This window comes from Hibiscus syriacus, unplaced genomic scaffold (assembly GCF_006381635.1).
Source record: "Hibiscus syriacus cultivar Baekdansim isolate YM2019G1 unplaced genomic scaffold, ASM638163v2 tig00111002_pilon, whole genome shotgun sequence".
In the NCBI taxonomy this organism is placed as follows: Eukaryota; Viridiplantae; Streptophyta; class Magnoliopsida; order Malvales; family Malvaceae; genus Hibiscus; species Hibiscus syriacus.
Genome location: NW_024062948.1, coordinates 724,882 through 750,685, shown reverse-complemented (window position 1 = coordinate 750,685; position 25,804 = coordinate 724,882). Strand labels below are relative to the sequence as shown.

The 25,804-nt window shown below is 34.7% G+C and overlaps 1 protein-coding gene across 1 annotated transcript; it reads left to right on the top strand.

Annotated features, from left to right (window-relative positions):
* The first annotated feature begins 2,629 nt into the window (after positions 1-2,629).
* LOC120149354 (peroxiredoxin Q, chloroplastic-like) lies at positions 2,630-4,230 on the top strand. The gene is made up of 4 exons (XM_039162162.1): positions 2,630-2,923; positions 2,997-3,134; positions 3,592-3,681; positions 3,829-4,230. Exons 1-4 carry the CDS (start codon positions 2,717-2,719, stop codon positions 4,057-4,059), a joined length of 666 nt encoding a protein of 221 aa, XP_039018093.1. The 5' UTR covers positions 2,630-2,716; the 3' UTR covers positions 4,060-4,230.
* Positions 4,231-25,804: the final 21,574 nt, after the last annotated feature.

Genomic DNA, 25,804 nt, shown 5'->3' with positions numbered 1-25,804 from the left:
TTGTTTTAGGGGAGAAAGAGAGATAAGAAGAAAATGGGGTTTTTACTTGTTTTTCTCCCCGTGGCCACCGATCTACGGTGACCGAAGAGTTGGGGTTTCTATCCTCGGTGGAGATCGGAGGGAGATAGGCATAGATGGAGAGAGGCGTGAGCATCTGGCTCTCTGATTTTTGAAGAGAGAGAATAAAATGAGAAGTGAGAGATTTCACCGAGTTTAGGCCGTTTGGTAGGCCTTTTATACCAAGGTCCAAACGACGTCGTTTGGATAGGGGCCTGGGTGTAATTTTCTGCTCTTGCTCAAATTATGTCATAGGGCTTTTTCATTTTTTAAAGTTTGTTTAAGGGCGTATTGTATTTTATTTGTTTTGTACTTCATGTCCTACATTTTGTAAAGTTTGTATATTGGTCACTAGGCTGGTTATTGTTAATATTTTGTAAAGATTAGATATTGTACTCTGCATTTATGAAACTTTTATTTTGATCACTACTGTTGTATTTTACGTTAAATATTGATTAAGGCTTGTTTGTTTTACTTTCATTATATTTTAGTCATTATTTATTTATGGGTTTATTTCATTTTTGGTGTCTGTATTATTAAATATTTGTGATCTTAGGCTTTGGTTTATTTTGTAATTATTTTTTAGTCCCTTAAGTTTCTGCTTTGCTATTTTAGCCATTGAAATGTCTATTTTTGCTGTTTAGTCCTTTAAGTTTCTGATTTTTCTATTTTATCCATTTAAGTTTATGTTTTTTGTCATTTTAGTCCTTTAAATTCATGTTTGTACTATTTTGGTCCTTTGAGTTTATGTTTTTGCTATTTTGGTCCTTGTAATTTTAAATATTTACTCTTTGATCATATTATTTTGGGTTGTAATATTCATTTGCATTTATATCAATCCCTTATGTATGTACATATTTATATGTTATGTATTCACTTGTATCACATATAGATAAATATGCTTATAGGTATTTATTGTAAATATTTTTATTTCGCATGTTTTTAATAATTATTGTTTTAATATTAGAAAAATGAAGAAATTTTAATGTGAGGAAAATCTACGAAGAAATTTCCCAACTAAAGGGAAGGTATCTTTTTGAGGATTTTTCGCATAAATGATTGTTTTATATTCTATATTTTTATTTGTTCCACGTTTATTTGTCATCATTTTTCACTTTTATTTTGTTTTATTTTATCTTTGCGAAAAATTGGAAAATAATGTAGTTTGTGAGGGGAATATATGGAAAAGTCTCCTAACTACAAAGGAAGTGCTTTCCCAAAGATTGTTCACACAAAAGGGCGTTCGTAATCTGAAAATTAACACTTTTTGAATAAAGTCAAATTGAATAAAAGGATCACAATTTAAATATATTTTTGAAGTTTGTAATTCCCAATATTTAAACAATATATAATCGTTTAGGTATCAAAGTTTGGGCGTTGTGGGGGTGCTAACCCTTCTCCAAATGTAACCGACTCTCAAACCCTTAAAACGAATCTTTGGTAAAACGCATACCATTTTTTTAACGTTTAAGGTTTCCAACCTACCTAACTTAATGGTTGGTGACGACTCCAAAATCAAATTGTTTTCCAAATTAATTCTAAATCACCAAATTTTCAAAATAAAAAAATCAAATTGTTTTTAAAATCATATTTTATCACCTTCCTCAAAATTAATATTTTTAAGTCTAACGGATCCCCCGGGGAAACGTTATGACAGAGCCAAGAACTCTTCCCTCTCTCTGCACACATCAAAAGCAGGATTCAAATAACGATAGCGGTCGCTTTTTCGGTCATGCCGCGTTTACCACGATTGCGGCCATAGCGGGCACTATTACATCCATAGTGGGTATATCAGAAGGCAATGCTACCTCTATTTTGCGAGTGCTATCGCGGTCGCGCTATTTAAAACCCTGATTAGGAGCATAGACATTTATAACCAATAAATTCAAATTTAAGAACGAAATATGACCTTCCAACGCCAGAAATCTGTTGCTTAACGTCGACTTCTTCACATTAAAAAATTCGTAATCCCACAACGTAATTAGCCCTCCAGACCAGACTCCCCGGACTGTACAACAGCTATTTCGCTAAAATTCCTCCCTTTGATCCGCTTCAAAAATCTGTAACTTGCATCAGAATTTTTTTTTATTCTTGTATCAATGCCATCTTTGCTTTGTATTTCGAAAATATCTTGTTCATCGCACTTACCTTTTCTACTTTACTCATCCCCTCACATTCCAAGTAAAATTTGCAAAATTCATAAGATAAATAATAAAACACATATGGAAGACACATACCTTTGAGTCTCAACTCCCAAAATCTTCCTCCAATTGCTCTAATCTCCCAGGAATCATTCAATCAAACGTCGATAATAGATTTTGACATTATACCTATTATACATGTTAATATATTATCATAATATTGAAATCTTATATTAATTACTATGAACATTAGCAAACTAAAACTTTTTTATAATAGTAGGTATCATGCTACTCACTACCTCATTTTATGGTTTTAAGGTTTGTGTTGTAGAAGACATACGGACAACAATGGTCCACGCAGTAACAATCCATTTGGCATTCACCATCTTCTCTCATATCCCCAATGACCCAATAACCAGCCAATGCCATCCACCAACAAATCTCTTATCTTCCTTTCAAACCCACACTCTGTCAGTACCACCCATCCCAAACCTTTCCCATTTGTGTCTCAACCTTCAATGGCTTCTACTCTCGCTCTCCCATGCCACACTGTGGCTTCACTTCTCCCTTCCCACACTTCCATGTCCCATTTTCCTCTTCCCAAAAGTATCCCAATTCTCTCCAAATCATCGTACTCTCAATTTTATGGCCTTAAATTCTCTCTCTCTTCTTCTCTTTCTACGATCCCTTGTTTTTACTCCTTCAAAACTTCCATTTCCGCCAAGGTGCATTGCTTTTATATCGGTGGGTTTTGTTGTTTTAATTGATTGTTTACGATTTTAGTGGTTTTTTTGGCAGGTGAATAAAGGGTCGGTGCCTCCATCGTTCACTTTAAAAGATCAAGACGGGAAAAATGTGAGCCTTTCCAAGTTTAAAGGGAAGCCTGTGGTTGTTTATTTCTACCCTGCTGATGAAACCCCTGGCTGCACCAAACAGGTTGCTGTTTTTAATCTCTTAATAATTCCATTTGGCCTCTTTTCTGGAACCCATTGTTGTCTTGGTTTTAGTAATGAAATAAGGCTAATGTATAAAAAAATACTGCTTAATTTAAGGCTGATAAATAGTAAAACTAGGATGCAATCAAGATGTAATCTAATATTTTTAGGTTGGAAGCAATCTAAAATATAAATATTCATCCTAATATTTCCAACTGTATTCTAAAATATTATGAAGAAGATGATATTTCATGTTGTTAAGCAAAAATGTTATGAATAAAATTATATTTTATATTGTACAAAAAAATGTTACGAAGAATGTCACATTTTAAATTACGTATAATTCAAAATATTATGATTTTGATGAAATTTTCGACGCATACTGTTTTCTTCATTTTTAAACCTTAAATTATAGTTTTTACGGCAGAACTGCCCTGAAATTAGTGAAACTTGGGCAGGCTTGTGCTTTCAGAGATTCTTACGAGAAGTTTAAGAAAGCAGGAGCTGAAGTTATTGGAATCAGTGTTGATAACTCAGCATCACACAAGGTAATTAGTGTTTTCACTTCTATAATTTTATAAGTTCATAGTTTCATCTAATATATTATAAATTGGTCTCCAAATATAAAACTCTAGTCTTGTATAAGAGATCACGATTGGTTGAATGACTGACAAATATTGTATTGAAATGACAAGGCCTTTGCACAGAAGTACAAGCTTCCATTTACATTGCTGAGTGACGAGGGGAACAAGGTGAGGAAAGAGTGGGGAGTTCCATCGGATCTATTTGGAGCTTTGCCAGGAAGACAGACGTATGTCATTGACAAGAAAGGTGCGGTTCAACTCATTTACAACAACCAGTTCCAGCCCGAGAAACACATCGATGAAACCTTAAAAATGCTTCAGACTGTAAATTCATCTGTTTAATGTTTCCACTTTTTTCTTCTTTCACTCCCTCTGGGACTCGCGCATGTGTTGTTGGTGTGACACAAGTGTTTGTGTCGTATGATTCAAAGTGCAAAACCACCCATTGTTTGCCTTGACAAGCTGATCATTTGTATCCAACCATGCATATGTAATGGAACTTCTATGACTCAACTGTCACTTCAGCAGAACAAGTTTATAGTAGTATTTTTTAATCCTATAGTGACTTTTAAAATGTCACCAAAAATCCTCCCGATGCAAGAAACGTGTCGCAAGAAGCACCGCTAAAACAAACGTCACAACTGTTAGCGATGTTTGTGAGAATAAACCACTGCAAAAAGTTAGGTCATTTAGCGACATTTTGGAAACAAAAACGCTAATTGTCATGGTATATAGTTGCGTTTGTGAAAAATAAAACATTGAACAAATTTAGGTAATATAGCAGCATTTTGAACACAAGTGCCACTAATTGTCATGATATATAACCGACTAGTGTTTATTTTGTGCTTAAATACGCCTCGATTGTTCAATATTATTGCTGATTTGGCCATTTTTACATGATTTCTATGCAGGACAATGACTTCTGGAAAATGTGCTTAAAAAGCCTGAAAATTGCATTTTTTTAGTTCTGGAATCAAGACTAGAACAGTGGGGCATCAATCGGGGCATGAAAGGTTGACGTGGTAGTACGTCAGTAGCTTCTAAAAGGTCCATCTAGCAGCTTCCAAAAGGTCCAACAATTCTAGAAGGAGGACGGACGACTGAAGCATTTCAAAATTCAAGTTTTTAGGAATTTCTTTTATTTTTAGGATTTAATTCAAACAATTTTCAAGAACTATCTTTTGCATTTTTAGGAGTTATCTTTTGTATTTTCTTATAATTATCTTCAGCGTTTTTAGGGTTTTGGGAAGCTAAAAATACCCACCTTGGGTAAAGCTTCAAAACATCTCAGATTGCCTGAACTTCTTTGTTTTTGTTTTCTTTTTATAAAAGTTATTCTTTTTGTTTATTATGTTTTATTTATTTTTAAAGCTTTCTTTATTTTTTAAAATACTAAGTATAGTTTTCACTATGCTTAGTTAAGCTTTTCATAGCCAAAGGCTGAAACGATGACTCAATTTCTAACTTGAGAATTGAAAAGCACCTCATACCATTCGAGTTAAATTTCTTAATTTTTCTGGAAAATAGATTGGCGAATTGTCTTTCTTAAAATAAAAATGCTTTCGCTTCAATAATAGATTTTGGATTGGATGTCGTGATGGTTTACCATTGGGATTATAAAATCAATTGATTCAAATTCCCTTGAACACACTTAGCGATAGCACACTAAGTGGAAATTGGGATCGAGTTCGACTTTCATAGAGAAAACATAATCCTAGTTGTGCTTCTCCAAGCACTTTTAAACTATTTTGAGTTAACAACGATTGTCGCGGTTAATTCGAACAATGATTGAGATTTCTAAAATAAATTTGGGAAAATCAATCACCAAAGAGAAAAGTGAGCTACAAGGATTGAACCTTGTGGACTCAGAACCGACATTTAACCAGAGTAAAATCTTATTCAAGGATCGATTGAAATTGACAAAGCTAAAGCGTGAGACTAATTTGATCAGATTGAATTTATTATCTTTTATTTTCTTTAGATTAAATCACTTTCTTTATAAACATCTCAACAAACCCCCCATTTTGTTTTTCTTTGTAGTTTACGCCAGAGTAGAAATCAAGAACCATATTATCGGCAACTTCCTTAGTCCCTCTGGATTGACCCTTAATCTATCTATACTATCTTTTTCTATTTATTTTATTTGAGATTAAGGATAAATTTATTTGACACTAAAACGACGCGTTGTCAAATTGGCATGTTGTTGGAGACTTTGACAAAAGTTACTCTATTTTTTTTATTTATGACAAGGCAAAATTCGGATAAGAGGAATTTGATTCAAAAATCGAAGCACAAGCTAGACGAATCCACTAACAAACCCTTTGAGAGAGAAAAAAGACGACAAAAAGAATAAACAAATCCTGAAGGATCAACTGAAATTGCCGCCACACTAGAAGAATTGACAAATTCTATTTAAACATCATCACACGCCGAATCACACTCTTCATTTCCCGAAGACGAAGCCAACTCACAAACACTAGAATCGATGGAGGAATGCACCATCCAGGAATTAACCGTAGCACCCGCTATTCAACAACCTCAATACATCGCCTTCCCTCAAGGGGAAACTCCGTTTCAATAAAACAAAAAGGGCTGATTCACTTTCTTCCCACTTTCAATAGTGTTCCCAATGAAAATCCGCACAAGCATCTCACAAAATTTTACATGGTCAGCTCAAGCATGAAACCTCAAGGAGTATCCGAAGACCAAATTAAATTACGAGCATTTTTTCTTTATCTGGCATAGTGAAAGAATAAATATTTTATTTTCCTCCAAATTTGTTAAATACATGGGTTGATCTAAATCATATGATTCTTGATAGGTTTTTCCCACCAAAAAAGGCAGGCAAATTGAAAAGAAGCATCATATGGATTAAACAGAAAGATGGAGAATCAATTTACGATTACTGGGAGCGATTCAATAAGCTTTGAGTAAGTTGTTCGCAACATGGATTAACCAAACAAACACTTATCCAGTATTTCTATGAAGTCTTGCTACCATTAGAGATGAAAATGGTCAATGCTAATAGGAGAGAAGCTCTCGTCAATATGACCCCGAACACAACAAAGAGAATTAATTTCGACGATGACAACTAACTCTCAACAGTTTGGCTCTACAAGTTAACCCATTTGACGAGTTCTCGAGGCAAGTATCGTTTCGCTTGAAACTAAAATAGACAAATTAATTGACGTGGTTAATTATCTTGTTACTAGAAAACTTGGATCAGTAAGAGTATGCGGGATAACCTGATGCTATAAGACGAAATAGGCGCACAAGTCAATGTTATAGGAAACTTTCCAATACCTCCCCAGAGACCATACAACCCGAATGGAAACACATATAATCTGACTGGAGAGACCGCCCTAACAACTGCAGAAGACATCCCTCGAATCATCTAATGGATTGTTGCCCGATACTACAGAACTCGAGGCCTAATCAAGCTTATCAGTCGTGACCGCCTCCACATCAACCCTACCAACTGCAGAAGACATCCCTCGAATCAATCGTTGAACGACTGCCTCTTTCCCAGAAGAATTTCATGAATCACACAAGTCACATTTACAAGAGATAGACAAGCAGATCAGTGAACTAGCATAAGCCATGAGTCGAATTGAATCGCAAGGTAAACTTCCCTCTTAAATCGAGATGAGTCCATGAGAAAATATAAGAGTTATCACCCCCCAAAGTGGAACAATTATCGAACAACTGGAATCCTAGAAGGAGGAAACAACAAGTGTAGAGTCCCAGAGAAATAATGAAATATCACCTTCCTATATCCAATGTACATCTTCATTACCACCTCCTTCTTATCTTGAAATTGCACCACCCTTCCCATTAAGATTGATGAGGTGTGACAAAAGAGCCGAACAAAATGAAATCCTAGAGGTGTTCCAAAAAGTACAAATCAATATTCACATGCTTTATGTAATTCATAATGTTCCTAAGTATGCCAGATACCTTAAAGATCTCTGCACAAATAAAAGGTGACTTACTAAAAACAAGATGGAGAATTTAGGCGATAATATCTCAGCAATTTTCTAGTGACGACTTCTACCGAAGTTGAAGGACCAAGGTATGTTCGCAATACCTTGAATAATTGTTAAGGTTAAAATTAAGCGTGCTATGTACGATTTAGATACCTCTATCAATATAATGCCTCTCTCGTCTATAATTTAATTTCCACCAAGCCTTTGAAGGAGATGAGAATTACACTTCAGCTCACCAACAGATCGATTATCTATTTTGAATGACTACTAGAAAATATTATGGTAAAGATAAACGATTTAATTTTTCCAGTTGGTTTTTATATTATTAATATGGAAAATGATCGTATCAATACTGGTTCTGAAATTCTCCTAGGTCGACCCTTTCTAAGCACGACAAATCCAAAAATTCGACGTAAGAGGCGGAATTCTTACAATGGAATTTGAAGATGAGATCGTAAAATTTGATGTTTATAAAGCAATGAGATATCTAAATAACGTCCATAGTATTAATTTTATTATTGACCCTATTGTTGATAAGTCCGCGAAAACTAAGTTTTCTGATAAATTGTGCAGTGAACTGAAGGAAAAAGAGTTGAAACAAATTGCATTTGTTGATTTAGATTTGCGCTTAACTCCTACAAAAGCTAATTTTTTACCTTCCATTTTGCAGACATCAAAATTTAAACTAAAATCAATTATGGGACATTTGAAGAAAGCCTTTTTGCGCGAAAGATATAATTTTAAGCTTTCGAATATGAAAAATATTCAAAAAAATGTTTATGAGATTGTTCGAAGCTACAAGGATATATTAAAGGAACTTTATGATTGTAGACTTGCTCGTAAAAAATTTCTTCATTGGAAAAGCGTATGAAGTGGAGGAAGCATCTCTTTTCAAACCTGTAATCTGAATTAGGTCATTGGGCTAACGACGTTAAAAATAACGCTCATGGGAGGCAACCCATATTTAATTTTTTATTTTTATTCAATTTCGTTCGATATTTTTCCTTATATTTATATTTATTTTTTAATTTTAATTTTTTATAAGTACCCCGTCATTCCAAATTTAATTCAAATTTAATTCGACGTTGAGAATTGATCGAACAAAGCGTGAATTTGACGAATTTTAGAGCATCAACTCGCGCAAAACTATAGGAAATCGTCGAGCTGCAATTAGGGATTCATGCCCTTTATCAAAATGCGTAGTATCATTAGTGGCACATGTTAGCATAACCCATTAAGGGCCAGTGCAAGTTAGCATTACCCAAAAACCCCTTTTTGCCTCTTACCACCCAACACTCCAACAATTTTCCCCCAATTTCTCAATTTCCCTATTTTGTTTCTATTCAGCCGCCAACCCCACCAATTGAAACTCAACCTTTGAAATTCAAACCTTTCTACACTTTATCCCTTCCCCAAAAATTTTGGCCATACTCATTTCCAAATAAAAACTCTTATTCTTATTACTCACGTGGAAACTCAAACACTTATTCAACAACCTGCCGATTATCCTTCAACAACTCACGCAAAACTTGCACAGCCGGTTCCACTCCCGCCACCGCACCACTCCGATCTATTTTCCCTCACCGAATTCATCACGCCACCGTTGCTCATTTTTTCTTCATCTCTCTCAGTTTCCAACTATGGTGCTCACTAGGAACCAATCCGACAACCCGTTCGTTGCTCGATCACCCTCGGTGGATGATGAGTGTTCTAGATTAATAGTATTTTCTCGTTAATTATTCGATCTTATGAATTTATTGATGCTAATTTGGTTGTGTTATGCTTATTTTCATGTAGGGTCTTATTTTCCATATTTAATAGTATTACGAGCGAATTATGCATTTTTTTTATTATTTGGTCACGGTTGGAGACATGGGCACGACTCTGGGCATGACACGGTCTGACGTGGCAGTTTTTAAAAGGTTCAGTCTGTGGCACTTTCCTAGAAGATCTAGTCAGCGCCTTCTGGAAGGTGGACGGGAAGAGTTGTATTTGGAGACTTATTTTTAAAGTTTAAAGTTTAAATTTAGAAAACATTTAGAATTTTCTTTAGGATTATTTTTATTTTAATTTCTTTGTTTATCTTTAAGTTTTTAGAGGCTATAAATACCCTTTTGAGGTAAACCTAAAAACACAACTCAGATTACAATATTCTTCTTTTCCTTTCTAGTTTTATAAAAGTGCTCTCTTTTATTTTTCAAGTTATCATTTTTCTTTTCTTTTAAGTTTTGTTTTTAAATATGCTAAGTATGATTTTGTCATGCTTATCTAATTTTCTCATAAGCTGAGAGCTAAAGCGATCACTGAATTCCAACGTGAAAATTTAAAAGCACCTTAATAACTTCATAATATCTCCTTCAATCTTCGAGCTTATTTTTAAAAATAAAACATTTTTTAAAATCAGAGATTGACATTGGTCAAGATGTTGTTGCGATTAAATGTGTGGGAGGAATGATCGGCTTATTGAAAGCACATTCGACTTTCTAGGAACACACTTGGCGAGATAACCTTGCCAATAGGGAAATGAGTCATAATTAGTAGTTATTGAAACAACAATCCGAGTCGGTCTTCACGAACTTAAACAGTAGTTGATCTACGACAATTGATGTTGATCAGATCAATTTTTGAAGCCGGAATCAAATATTTCCTTGGGTATTCGGTATACAAAATATGGTCAAGAGAATTTCCCTTGTAGACAAAGTAACCGACGTGAATCCTAAAGGAAAAATCTAATTCAATGATCCGAAGGAAATTGAGACAATGTAACCTTCAATTTTTATTTTATTTATTTTTCTTTAAATTGCTTTTTATTATTTAATCTTTTTTACCAAAACCCCTTTTTTGCTACTTATCGCCTGCTTTAAACCATTCAAAAAGAAATTTGGAATTTTCTATGTCCCTGAGGATCGACCCTTACTTCTCTTTACTATGTATTTCCTTTATTTATTAATTGAGAAGAAGGAATTTAGTTTGACATCAAAACGACAATTGTCAAATTGGTGTCGTTGCCGGAGTCATCGCCAAAATTACTAATTTTTGTTTGCTTTTGATTTTTGACCAGAATAAAACCAGGCAAATTAGTGGATTATGATTCGAAAATCTTAGCCAGAGCTAGGAGCTTCACTCTCAGACGCTTCGGGAAAGAAGGAGACAACAATCAAATCCATAATCGAATCCAGAATTAAATTCATGTGAATCTGTTAATACATAACCAAATTCGATGGCCGATCCCACTATCAGAGAGTTAGCCGCGACAACTACTGAACAAGAGCCTTTTTGCATTGATTTTCCCCAAGGTGAAACTCCATACCAGTTAAAAATTGGCCTTATTCATCTCCTCCTTACCTTCTGCAGATTACCCAACGAGAATCCACATAAACATCTCAAGAAATTTCATATGGTCTGCTCCAGCATGAGACCACAGGGAGTAACTAAGGATCAAATCAAACTTAGAGATTTTCCTTTTTCCTTAGCCGATTCGGCTAAGGAGTGATTATTTTATCTACCCCCAAATTCTATTTCTACATGGGCTAAAATGACTCACCATTTCTTGACAGCTTTTTCCCTATGACGAAAGTAAGTGAGTTACGAAGAAGAATACTTGGAATCAAGAAACTTGATGGAGAGTCACTCTATGACTTCTGGGAGAGGTTTAAAAATTATGTGCTAGTTGTCCACAACATGGGTTAACTGAGCAAACAATCCTTCAATATTTTTATGAAGTATTAAATCCCCTGGAAATAAAGATGATCGATCCTGCCAACGGAGGAGCTTTGGTGAACATGACTCCTACTGAGGCTAGGGATTTAATTTCCTCAATGGCCGCAAATTCCCAACAGTTCCTCCCAACTAATGAACCTCCTCGAAGGGTTCACGAGATAAGTTCATCTTCTTTTGAAAATAAGATAGATAAATTAACTGAAGTAATCAACTCTCTTGTTGTAGGAAAGATAGGACCAAACAGATATGTGGAATATGTGCATTACCTGATCATCCAACAGACGACTGTCCACTGATTCAAGATGACACAATAGCTCAAGTTAATATAGTGGGGAACTTTCCAGGACCTCCCAAGAGGGCTTATAATCCCTACATCAATACTTACAACCCAAGATGGAGGGTTCATCCAATTTCGGTTAAGCTCAAAACCCAAGGCCGAATCAAGCTAATAAAGCAAGACGACCTCTAGCACCCCAACAGCCGCAGAAGACATCATTAGAGTCAATTGTTGAAAGATTAGCACTTTCGCAAAAAAAGTTTCAGATTTGTACTAAAACCCACTTACAAGAGATAGACAAGAAGATGAGCCAACTGGCTCAGACCATAGAATGTTTGGAATCACAAGGTAAACTTCCGTCTCAAACTGAGGTAAATCCAAGGGAGAATGTCAGCGCCATCACTCTTTGGAGTGGTACACTAGTGGCGCCACCTATTCTAATAGATGAACCAATCCAAAAAGGAAAGAAGATTATTGATTCAAGATCCCAGAAGAAGAGTGACGAAGTACAAATAGATCCAACGCCATCTCCCTTTGATGTGCTACCATATTTTCCATTGAGGTTAGTAAAAAGGGATAAACAAATTGAGGAAAAGGAAATACTAGAAATATTTCGAAAGGTGGAAATTAATATACCTCTCCTTGACGTTATCCGAAAGGTTCCAAGATATGCCCGATTTTTTAAGGACCTTTGCACAATAAAGAGTAAGCTTATAAGGAATGAGAAGGTAAATCTAGGAGAACATATCTCAACTGTATTCCAATAAAAGTTGCCCCCAAAACTGAAAGACCAAGGTATGCTCACAATACCCTGTAAAATTGGTAAATAAAGTGAGCCATATGTGATCTTGGCAACTCTATTAAGTTAATGTCTCTCTATGTTTACAATATGATTACAAATGAGCTCTTAATGGATACAAAAATATCAATTCAACTTGCCGACAGATCTGTCATTTACCCGAAAGGACTCTTGGAAAATGTGCTAGTTGAGGTAAACAACTTAATATTTGATGTTGAGTTTTATGTAATTGACATGGACAATGATTGCACCAGCACTTCTTCCAATATTCTATTGGGGCGTCCCTTCCTAAGCATAGCTTACGAAAAAATTGACGTATGAAGAAGGATTTTAACCATGGAGTTTGATGGTGAGATCGTTAAATTTGATGTGTACAAGAAAATGAAGAACCCAGATAAAGTGGCGAGAAAAAGTTATGTTGGAATTATTGATCCTTTGGAAAATGAGTTTGTAGAAAATAATTTTTCTTTTGATCTATGTAGGGAGTTAGAATATCATGATGAGGAAATTAGGAAGTTGAAAAAATATTTTCAGATTGTACTGATCTAAAATTGATTCTTGATAAGTCTAATGTTCTCTTTTCTGTTTTTGCAGGTATGTTAGGATTTTCGAAAGCTCGAAACGACAACCGAACGATTTGCAAAGAGGGGTCGGAACGGTTTTGTGTTTAGTGAGTAAGGAGATTGAAAGATTGAGAATTGCACAACGATTTATAGTGGTTCGACTTTCTCAATCAAAGTCTATGTCCACTACCTTAGCTCCTCACCAAGGATTTTTCAACAAATTCACTAATTTGTTCTTTCTTTTAAGGATAAAGAGTAACCTTACAAATTCCCTAGTTTTTCCGGGCTAAACTAGAACATTTCCCTAGCTTTTACACGGGATTAGCTAGAACATTTCCCCTTTACAAAAGGATAAGAAATGTAAACAAGAAAACCTCTCTAAGGTAGGTGTTTACAAGATTGAGCTCACAAGAACAAAATATTTACAAGAGAAAGATGAAATAAGAATGAAAAACTCTTCTCTTGTGTTTGATTAATTGGATAGTTGTTCTCTTACTTCTTCAAGTGTCCTTAGATTGTATTTATAGCTTGGAATGTGTTTGAAGTCATATCTAGCCGTTGGGGATGTTTTGGAGCCGTTTGGGAATAATTTTTCTGCAAAAATAGGCTTCCCAAAATGGGGGGAATCGGTACCCCTTCATAGGGAATCGATACCCTTCATAATATTCAAATATTATGACCGTTGGGTTGATGAACAGTGAGGGAATCGGTACCCCCTTGGGGGAATCGGTTCCCCTTTTACATACTGGAATTTTTGAGCCTCGGGTTACTGTTCAAATAGTAATTTATTGTTCAAATAGTAATTTACTCTTCAAATAGTAAATTACTATTCATAAAAACATTTTTGTGCTAAATTTTAAATTAAAAGAACTTTGAATTATTTTTGTAAATTTTGAATAAATTCAATTAAGTCCAAATACATTTTGTAAATTCAATTCAAGTCCAAAAACCATTTTGCCTTAAATTGTTATATCGAAACATAGTTCAACAAGGTACCTGAGATAGAACTGAAAGAAATGCCGAAAAACTTAAAAAGTGCCTTTATAGGAGAAAATGCTACTTCACTAGTTATTTCGGATAAGCTTTAAAAGCTAAAAAAATATCCAAAGAAAAATCTATGAGAATGCAAAATTCTACAATGAGAAAATAAAAGAATTATACTATCTTAGAATTTCTCATAAGTAAATTCTTAGTTGGAAAATCGTATGAAGTATTTCTCTTATAACCTGTAGTATGAACCAAGTCGTTGAGCTAACGTTAAACAAAAATGATTTATGGGAGGTAACCCATTTTTAATTTTGTTGCAGTTATTTTATTTCGATTGAGCAAGTTAATTTTTATTTTTATTTTCCAGGAACCAAATGTTCTCAATCAACCTAACACGATGGAAATTTACGAAATTTTCATTCGAACGGTGCCAAATTTGGACCCTAGGAGTAGTAATTTTTTTCTTTCGTGCAAAATGATGTTCCAGCCCATGCTCACCATTTCATTAAACGGTGCACGTTAGCATTCCCTTATAAAGGTCGGTACATTTTAGAAATCCCAAATCACCTTTTCACCCATTTTGTGGCATTTTTTGTCGCCACACCTCCTTCATTCTTTTTTTTCCTTTCATATGGACCCCCTCATCTCATCCTTATCTTTACTTTTTGAATTTAAAACCCTTTTCTCTTTTCTTTTTACTGAAACACTTACACCCTATCTCATCCCCTATTACTTATAATTTATTTTGGTTTTTTTAAACCAACCTAAGTTCACCCAAATTATAACTCTTTCTTCCTCCTCCCTCCATGTGCCCTATTCAACACAAAAAAAAATCCCAACTCCTTCATCTTCCCCACACCAATCTATCCACGATAACCCTTCATCGTCTCTTCACCTTCGCCTATCGTCCTCTGTGGACGTCGCCGCCTCAATGCGTCAGTTTGTCTTGCCATACGAAGTGATTCACACTCCCTTTCGCTGCCAGTTGTTCTTTCCCCGACGCGAGTACGAGGCCACACACCCAACTCTTTGCCTACATTCAACGTTCGCATTCACCGCCTCTCTTCACCCTGGACCGAGCACTGTTCGTCGTTTATCTTCGCCGCGCTCTCTATCTCCATAATTCCAATCTATACCAACTGTGGCCACTTCTTCCGACAACCAATTTTCCCCTCATGTTCAATAATTCGACAGTATCGAATAATACTCCTAAGGTAAACTTCAATCCTATTTTCGTTTAACCATTACTAATGTATTATCCCGTTTATGGTTTATAGGGGATTTAGATGTTGGTTTTCCACCTATTGCACACCTGATGATGTTTTAGTTCACGAAATCAAACCGAACAGCATATGTTTCTGTCCCAGTGCCTTCCACCGCGACCGTGGTTGTGGTCGACAGTAAATACGAGGAGTACTCTATTCTTTGTCTTGCACTTTAGTTTTACGTTTTAGGGAAAAACACTTTAAGTAAGGGGGAGTGGAGTCTAGGTTGAATTTCCCTTTGCTTATCTCTATGTTTTGATGTTAGTATGTGTTGATTGGATTTGCGAAAAGTTTCATTCAATTCATTTGTCTTGTTGAATATTTTTGGTATGCCATACTTGTTTTGGAACACATAATTATTTAGGTTAAGATATTCTTGACAGTGGATATCATGAATTGTGATCAAGTTAGATTTCTTGTGATATTCCATGATTTTGTTCGTTGAAATGTGCTTAGGTCAATACATGAAAACAATTTGGTGAGATTTGAGCATTTACGAGCATATTATTTTGCTCTCATTTTATTGGATTGAGTGTGTCAAATTTGACATTGGTATTTTAGAACCTACATTTTAAATACTGTCGAGATTACATATGAATATGATGCTTAAAAATGATTTGGGAACTTTAGGATTAACCATTCCGTTTTCTCCACTAAAATTGCCTACCCATGCATTTTCCCCTAGTTAACCACACTTGAGCCTATTTTCATTCTTTGTTTTCACCATATTCATAAACCAGAGCCTTTTTTTTAATTTTTTCACTATTTTATACCCTTTTCAAGGCAAGTGAACAGTTAATCCGATGTATGCTCCATGAACAGAAGAATTTTTATGGCGTTAGAAAATAAATCATGTGAAAAAGACAAAGTTCTTCTTTAGTTTAAAAAAACAGTAGTTTGAAAAAAAGGGAAAAAAGAGAAGTTGTTCGGGAAAAAAACCAAAGAAAAAAGAAAAAAAGGAGAAAAGACATAAGAAAAAGTGGAAAACAAAACAACAACAAAAATATGAAAAAAAATTCATTTTGAAAGTAAAAGTTGTTGTTTAATGGTTTATCATTTTATCTTGTTGTGCTTAATGTTTTGATGGAGTTGAACTTGTTATTTATTAGTTTATTGGCTTGAATTTTAGCTATATTATTAGCATTTTCCCCACCTTTACCTAAGCCCCCTTACAACCAATAAAAGACCCTTTGATTTATACATCTTGTTCTTATTAGTAGTGGAGATTTGATTTACTTGCAGGCTTATAGTAATATCGTGTCAGTTCTGACATTGAACGTTTCTATACCCCAAATAGATTGAGTGGTTTGAGTGAATCCCGATAAGGTGTAGAGTTATGGGCATTGAATTAATGAATGAATAGATGTTACAATTGCATTTAAGTTGTTCCAACTGGTGATGTTCAATTGATTGGTGCCTCGACTTGAAAAATTATTGTAGTCTCTACCTTGCTTCCTTGAATATGAAACTTGACAAAGGAAGATAAATGAAATTTTGGACTGATTTGATTATGTCATACTTGAGGACAAGTGTAATACCCCAAATATAAGGTCAGTGACTTTATTAAAAAGATTTAAAATTTGAGGATTTATTCGAATAAATGATAAAAGATAAGAAATGATTTGGAGTAGTGCTTAATACCAATTAGTAACAATGGATTAATAAAGAGGGCATTTTCGTCCTTTAAGGGGAAATAAATTTTAAATTCATTTCCTTATTAGGGATTTATAAAATTCATTTCCTTATTAGGGATTTAAGAAGGGAAAAGGGGAAAGTTAAAGCCAATAAAGTTATCTCTTCTTCTTTTTTCCCGTGTAAGTGCTCTCCTCCATAACCAAAGGTAAAACTTTATTTAGCTAGCTTTTCCGTTCTTTTTTCGGTTGATTTTGAAACATTGAGTATTATAGAGGCATAACAAAGGGTTAAATAAGATTAAAACTAAGAAATGGATAGTTTATTTGAGATTGAAGAAAATGGGTTTTTGAATGATATGTTGGAATATGAGTTTTTATTGATGTTTACTAGTATATTTGACTTGTCAAAGAAGTAAATAAGAGATTACAAGCCTTGAATGTGATTAAAAACATGTTAGAAAAAGTGGTATGATTCTTGGTTTGAGATGTTCTTTGGAAATGTTAGATGTTATAAGAAGATAAATGAAGGAAAGTTAGTTGGGATAAGTAAAGAAGAGTTTAATAGTATTGTTGGGGGTAAAAATATGGGAATTTGACCTAAATTAGGTAAAAATTGGGCTGAAAATGGAAAATCTGGGTAAGGATATCGGTACTGGAAGAACATTACTGATATTATAGGTTTAAATCTGAAGAATTTTGATAAACAATATTGATACTGATGCAATTAGTATCGATACTTAGGTACTAAGAGAGGTACTAAGAGAAAGGTATCGATATCATGGATTCTAGAATGTAGAAATAGTATCGATACTAAAAGGGAGTATCAATACCATAGTATATAAGTATTGATACCATGGTAGGGGTACCAATACTATTGAGCCTGAAATTGCATGATAGGCTGAAATTGTAATAAAAATTGAAAATAATAGTACTTATGAGTATTATTAACAGTATAAATGTTAGAGAGTATACGAACATTTATATGGTATGTGTAATTAATGGATGCTTGTGTAGATCATAACCAAGATCCCGAGTCAAGCAAGAAAAAGGACAAGGGTAAAGTTGCAGAGTAGTTGGACATCATTAACATAATATGGGAGGTATATAAGGTGAGTGCATTTATTGTATTTATATAAAAATGAAGAAGACTCGCAATAAGTCAACTTAGAATGTTTTGATTTAATGTATATTTTACAATATTTGATATACTTTCCTTAATTGTATAGCAATGATATTATGAATAAGATTTAGAGTATGAATTGCTCTAAAATGAATGAAGAAAAGTTAAATGCCTAACTGTGGATATTGGCATAAAGGTACCATTAATGCAAGTTAGATGATCAGTAAATGCCTAACTGTGCATATTAGATGAAAGGTGTCAATAATGCAAGTTAGATGAAAGGCCTAACTGTGCATTTGGCAGAAAGGTGTTAATAATGCAAGTTAGATGAAAGGCCTAACTGTGCATTTGGTAGAAAGGTGTCAATAATGCAAGTTAGATGAAAGGTCTAACTGTGCATTTGGTAGAAATGTGCCAATAATGCAAGTTAGATGAAAGGCCTAACTATGTATTTGGCAGAAAGGTGCCAATAATGCAAGTTAGATGAAAGGACTAACTGTGGATTTGGCAGAAAGGTGCCAATAATGCAAGTTAGATGAAAGACCTAATTGCTCATTTGGCAGAAAGCTGCCAATAATGCAAGTTAGATGAAATATATGTTAAATGCCTAATTGTGCATTTGGTAGAAAGGTGACACTAATGCAAATTAGATGAAAAACATTGTATTTCAACATAAACGATGCTAATTATTGGTTTAGCTGAGAAGATTGTAAAGGTTTTTCATAAAGTATACAAATTATCTTAGTGTTTATTGTCAAGACATGTTTATGAATAAATTGTATTTTCATTTATAGTATTATGCCTCACTAAGTGAATACTTAACGTGTGTTGATTTCACGAGTAGGTAAAAATCAAAGAGTAGCCGAGTAAGGAGTGTAACAACAACAACTATCATCAAGGTTGACTAGTAAGTAACAGTAGGAAAATCATGTTTATTTTGAAACTTAGTTGGCATGTAATCGAATTTAAGAAAAATATTTTGTAATGGTTTTAAAGTGATAGTTTTTAGTAATATATTTCAAGGAATGTTTTATTATTGTATCAAAATGTTTGGTTTGAAATTCAAAAAAAGAATTTAGTGGTGTTACAAATAAGTAAATGTTTTCATAAGTCACGTGACACCTATGACTTGTATAGGAAAACGTATACAGAAAATGGGTGTTACATTTATTGGTATCAGAACTACATGTTTAGCCGATTCTCAACTGAAACCAAGTTCATTTGAAAAAAGAAAAATTGATTACATGCCATTAAGATTGTCTAGGTTACTGATATGGTGTCATTAGAGTGTTATTGAAGACGCTCCTTACTAACTTTATTGTTATTATTATTTGTGTCCTAAAATATGTCAGAATCCTCAAACTCGCGAAGAGTGGGGGATCAAAAAATTAAAGAAGGAGCTGGTAGCGAAAACTACGAGGCTACTAGTGAACAACAGATTCCATCAAAAAATGCTAGTGCTCCTGTACATCAGGGGATACCGGTGCAGGAGATTGGAGCTTTTATGCAAACTCTCAACGTCATTATGACCCGATTTTAACCACTTCCGCCTCCCTTTGCTCCTCCAGTACCGACGATGTTGATCCCAAAGGAGCTGAAGAGTTTAGGAGCTCCCAAATTCTGTGGAGAATAGGATGAAGATCCTATGGAGGATGACTTATGGCTGAATGATGTAATGATAATGCTTGAAATTCTTCACTGCTCGGATTCAGAGAAGTTGGATGGAGCTGTATCGTTTCTAAGGGGATCAGCTCGAGTGTGGTGGTCAAATACTATAATGTATGCACCACCGGAATAATTTAACAATAAGTATATTGGTGAGCAGTTCAGACGACCGATGCTAATGAAATTTCTTAACTTGAAATAAGGTGTCTGACAATGAATGAGTACGAAGCTGAGTATAATAGGTTGAGTCATTTTGCTACTGAAGTGGTTCCCGATAACAAGGCTCAGCGTGATTGGGTTATTAAAAGACTGAGGCCAAAGTTGAAAGAGATGATGTTGGCTTTGGATTTACCTAGCCTATAAGAAGTCATAAACCGAGCCAAGGAAGTTGAAATAGCCCAAGAGGAGACATTAGCAGTGGAGTAGAGTTTACAGACGGGGAAAGGGTTGGAACGACTTCAACTCCCCATCATGTTAAGAGAGGCAAGGGCTCGAGTTCCTGATATACTGGCAGAGATGGTTCTACTGCAGCTTCATAGAAAACTAAATAGTCCAAGTCTTTTGCTGCTAGCTCGGGTAGAGCAGTTGAAGAAAGAAATTTATGTTAGACATGTGGTAGAGTGCAGCAGGGAATATGCAGACTTCTTAGTGGAGCTTATTTCCAATGTGGCGAGACAAGTCACTTTGCCCGAAAATATCCTAAGAAATCTATGGACAATTCAACGCAATCTGAAATATCTATGGCAGTCTCTAATAGAAGCAAAGGAAGGGGTAGATCCAGGGGACAAACTAAATTAATGCAGTGATAATAGACTTGGGGAGTCGCCAGAAATTAAAACATTAAGACTAATGAAGATCGGGATGATCCAGAGATCATAACAGGTACATTCAATATTTTTGGTGAGCCTATATTTGTTTTAGTTGACCTTGGTTCTACATATTCATACATTAGAACAAAATTGGTTACAGCTAGAGGAATTCCTTTAGAGCCAATCTTTAGAGAAATGATAGAGGTAAACCCTATGGGTCATAGTGCGAGGGTATCACGGGTATGTAGAAAATGCCCGATAAAGATTCAAGGGATTATGTTTTCAAAAACTTAATGGAGTTGCCTTTTGATGAATTTAAAATCATTTTGGACATGGATTAGTTGTCCACATCATGGATGGATCGATTGTCGCTAGAAGCGATTATTTTTGAAAGATGTGGAAGGCTCAGAAATAGTAGTGATCAACGAAAAATGAAATTAACATCCAATGTGATATCAACCATGACTGCAAGGAAAATGATGTCAAAGGGGTGTATAGCTTTTCCAACTAAGGTGATAGACACTCGAGTGCCAAAAGTGAGATTAAACGATGTTCCAACAATTAAGGAGTTTCTAAAGGTTTTTCCGGAGGAATTATCGTGTTTACCTCCAAATCGTGAGGTGGAATTCAGAATTAAAGTTTACTCGGGTACCAAACCTATTTCTATGGCTCCATATTGAATGGCTCCAACGGATTTAAGAGAGTTAAAAGCCCAATTGTAAGAGCTACTTAATAAGAGATTTGTGAGACTCGTTATTTCTCCTTGGGGAGCACCTGTGCTATTTGTGAAAAAAGAAGGACGAGTCTATACGATTATGCATCGACTACCGTCAGTTAAACAAAGTAACGATAAAGAATAAATATCCTCTTCCGAGGATTGATGATTTATTCAATCAATTAAAAGGTGTAGTAGTTTTTTCTAAGATAGACTTGAGGTCAGGGTACTACCAATTAAAGATAAAAGATGATGATATTTCAAAAAAACTTTTCAAACTCGGTATGGACACTACGAATTTGTGGTGATGCCTTTTGGATGGACTAATGCTCCTACAACATTTGTGGACTTGATGAACCGAGTATTCTAACTTTATTTGGATCAATTCGTGGTTGTATTTATATATGACATTTTGGTGTATTCCAAGTCAAGAGAGGAACATGATGCCCATCTTTGAGTAGTTTTCAGAAAATTCGAGAAAAGAAGATGTATGCAAAATTATCCAAGTGTGAATTATGGTTAGCTAAAATTACTTTTCTTGGTCTTGTAGTATCCGCAGAAGGCATAAGAGTGGATCCTAAAAAGATTCAAGCAATAGTGGATTGGTAACCCCCAAAAGAATATTCCTGAAGTTCGAAGTTTCTTGGGGCTTGCTGGTTACTATAAACGGTTCATGAAGAACTTATCAATGTTAGTTTTGCCGCTAACTAAGTTGTTACGGAAGGATGTGCCTTTTATTTGGTTAGAGAAATGCCAAGAAAGTTTTGAAAGGCTAAAAAAATTGTAACAAAAACCACAATACTTGTACAACCTGAATCAGGTAAAGATTATGTACTCTTTAGTGATGCATCTCATAATGGTTTGGGATGTGTGCTTATGCAAGATGGAAAAGTCATGGATTATGCATCAAGACAGTTAAAAACTCACGAGAGAAATTACCCGACACATGACTTGGAATTGGCAGCAGTTGTGTTTGCTTTGAAAATTTGTCATCATTATCTATACGATGATGGATTGAGCTTTTAAAAGATTATGAATTGATCATTAACTATCATCCTAGAAAGGCTACTGGGTAGTGGATGCACTTAGCTGAAAAAATTTTGTCGCTCTACAGGCTTTAGATATATGTATGACTTTAAAGAAAGATGGTGTGTTGATTGCTGAACTTAAGTTGAAGCCGATGGTTTTAGATCAAGTAAAAGAGCTGCAAGGTCAAGAAGAGAAATGCTTGGCGAGAAGGGCGCAAGTCAAAAAATGAGAGATTAAAGACTTCGAAATGAGGGCTGATGGATGTTTATATTATCATGTCAGACTTTTCATTCCCGATAATGATGAACTGAAGAAAGATATTCTTTCCGAGGCACACTACAGTTCTTTGATGATTCATCCAGGTGGGAATAAAATGTATCATAACTTAAAGAGTCGGTATTGGTGGCTTGGTATGAAAAGAGTTGTATTAGAGTTTGCTATGAGATGCTTGACATGTCAGCAAGTGAAAGCTGAACACCAAGTTCCATCTAGATTGCTACAATCGATACAATTCTTAAGTGGAAATGGGAACGAGTTACAATGGATTTTGTTTCAAGCTACCTTTGTCATCAGGTAAAAAGGACTTGATATGGGTAATTGTAGACATTGACCAAGACATCTCACTTTATTCCAGTTCGGGTAGATTACTCAATGGATAAATATGCATAATTGTATGTAAAAGAAATAGTCCGGCTATATGGAGTGGCAATATCGATAGTGTCCGATCGATACCCAGGGTTTACTTCAAGATTCTTGAAGTCCTTGCATGAGGCATTGGGTACTCGATTGAATTTCAGCACAACTTTTCATCCGTAGACATACGGGTAGTTAGAACGAACGAAACATATATTAGATGATAAGCTAAGGGGATGTGTGATTGAGTTTAAGGGATTATGGGAAACATATTTGCCTTTAATGGAATTAGCTTATAATAACAATTACCAAACGAGTATTATGATGGCCCCGTATGAAGCTTTGTATGTGAGCAAGTGCAGAACACCATTAAATTGGTTTGAACTAAAAGATCGAGACATAGTTGGCTCGGATTTGATGAAAGAAATGGAGGAGAAAGTGAAAGTTATCCAGGATAATCTAAAGATAACCTCATATCGACAGAAATCATATGCCGATTTGAAAAGAAAAGAATTTTTTTTTCAAGTGAGAGACAATGTATTTTTGAAAGTATCGGCTTGGAAGAAAGTGTTGTGGTTTGGGCGCAAAGGAGAGCTGAGTCCGTGATTCATCGGACCTTACAAAATTTTTGAAAAGGGTTAGACCAGTAGCTTATCAGTTAGCTTTGCCGCCTGATAAGGACAAGATCCACAATGTTTTTCACGTGTCGATGCTTAGAAGGTACAAATCAGATCCATCCCATGTCATCACACTTGAAGATATAGAAAGCCGATCATATTTAACTTATGAGAAAGAACCAGTACAGATCTTGGCTAAGGAAAACAAGGAATTGCGTAATAAGAGGATTCCTTTAGTTAAAGTGCTCTGGCAGAATCATAAGGTATAAGAACCTATTTGGGAAAGAAAGGAGGACATGAGGAAGCAATTTCCACACCTCTTCATTTCAGGTACTTCTTTAAATTCGATGACGAATTTTCTTAAGGGGAAAAATTGTAATACCTCAAATATCAGGTCAGTGACTTTATTGAAAATATTTAAAATTTGAGGATTTATTTAAAAAAATGATAAAAGATAAGAAATGATTTGGAATAGTGCTTAAGACCAATTAGTAATAATGGATGAATAAATAGGGCATTTTGGTCCTTTAAGGGGAAATAAATTTTAAATTCATTTGCTTATTAGAGATTTAAGAAGGGGAAAGGGGAAAGTTAAAGCCAACAAAGTTATCTCTTCTTCTTCTTTCCCGTGTAAGTGCTCTCCTCTATAACCAAGGGTAAAGCCTCATTTAGCTATCTTTTTCTTTTGTTTTTGGGTTGTTTTTGAAACATTGAGTATTATAGAGACTTAAGGAAAGGTTTAATAAGATTAAAACTAAGAGATGGATATATTATTTAAGATTGAAGAAAACAGGTTTTTGAATGATATGTTGGAATATGAGTTTTTATTGATGTTTACTAGTATATTTGACTTGCCAAAGAAGTAAATATGAGATTATAAGCCTTGGATGTGATTAAAAACATGTTAGAAAAAGTGGTATGATTCTTGGTTTGAGATGCTCTTTGGAGATTTTAGATGTTATAAGAAGCTAAATGAAGGAAAGTTAGTTGGGATAAATAAAGAAAAGTTTAATAGTATTGTTGGGGGTAAAAATATGGGAATTTGACCAAATTTGGGTAAAAATCAGGCTGAAAATGGAAAATCTGGGTAAGAGTGTCGATACTGGAAGAACAATACCGATACTTTATGTTTAAATATGAAGCATTTTGATGAACAATATCGACACTGCTACAATTAGTATCGATACTAAGGTGGGTAACGATACAAAGAGAAAGGTATCGATCCCATGGATTCAAAATACATAAATGGTATCAATACTGAAAGAGAGTATCGGTACCATAGTATAGAAGTATCGATACCAGGGTAGGGGTACCGATACTATTGAGCCTGAAATGATTAGCTGAAATTGTAATAGAAATTGAAAATAATAGTACTTTTAAGTATTATTAATAATATAATTGTTAGAGAGTATACTAACATTTGTATGGTATGTGTAATTAATGGATGTTTGTTTAGATCATAACCAAGCTACCGAGTCAAGTAAGAAAAATGGCAAGGGTAATGTTGCAGAGTAGTTGGACGCCATTTTAGCATATTAGGGAGGTATATAAAGTGAGTGCATTTATTGTTTTTATATAAAAATGAGGAAGACTCGCAATGAGTCAACTTAGAATGTTTTGATTTAATGTATATTTTACAATATTTGATATACTTTCCTTACGTTTATAACAATGATATTATGAATAAGATTTAGAGTATGAACTGATCTAAAATGAATGAAGAAAAGTTAAATGTCTAACTGTGTATATTGTCATAAAGGTTTCATTAATGCAAGTTAGAAATCAGTTAAATGTCTAATTATGCATATTTGCATAAAGGTGTCAATAATGCAAGTTAGATGAAAGGCCTAACCGTGCATTTGGCATAAAGATGTCAATAAATCAAGTTAGATGAAAGGCCTAAGTGTGCATTTGGAAGAAAGGTTCCAATAATTCAAGTTAGATGAAAGGCCTAACTGTCTATTTGGCATAAAGGTGCCAATAATGTAAGTTAGATGATTGGCCTAACTGTGCATTTGGCATAAAGGTACCAGTAATGAAAGTTAGATAAAAAGTCTAATTGTGCATTTGGTATAAAGGTACCAATAATGCAAGTTAGATGTAATGTTAAATGCCTAATTGTGCATTTTGTAGAAAGGTGCCACTAATGCAAGTTAGATGAAAAACATTGTATTTCAGCATAAACGATGCTAATTATTGGTTTAACTAAAAAGATTGTAAAGGGTTTCTATGAAGTATACGAATTATCCCAGTGTTGATAGTCATGAC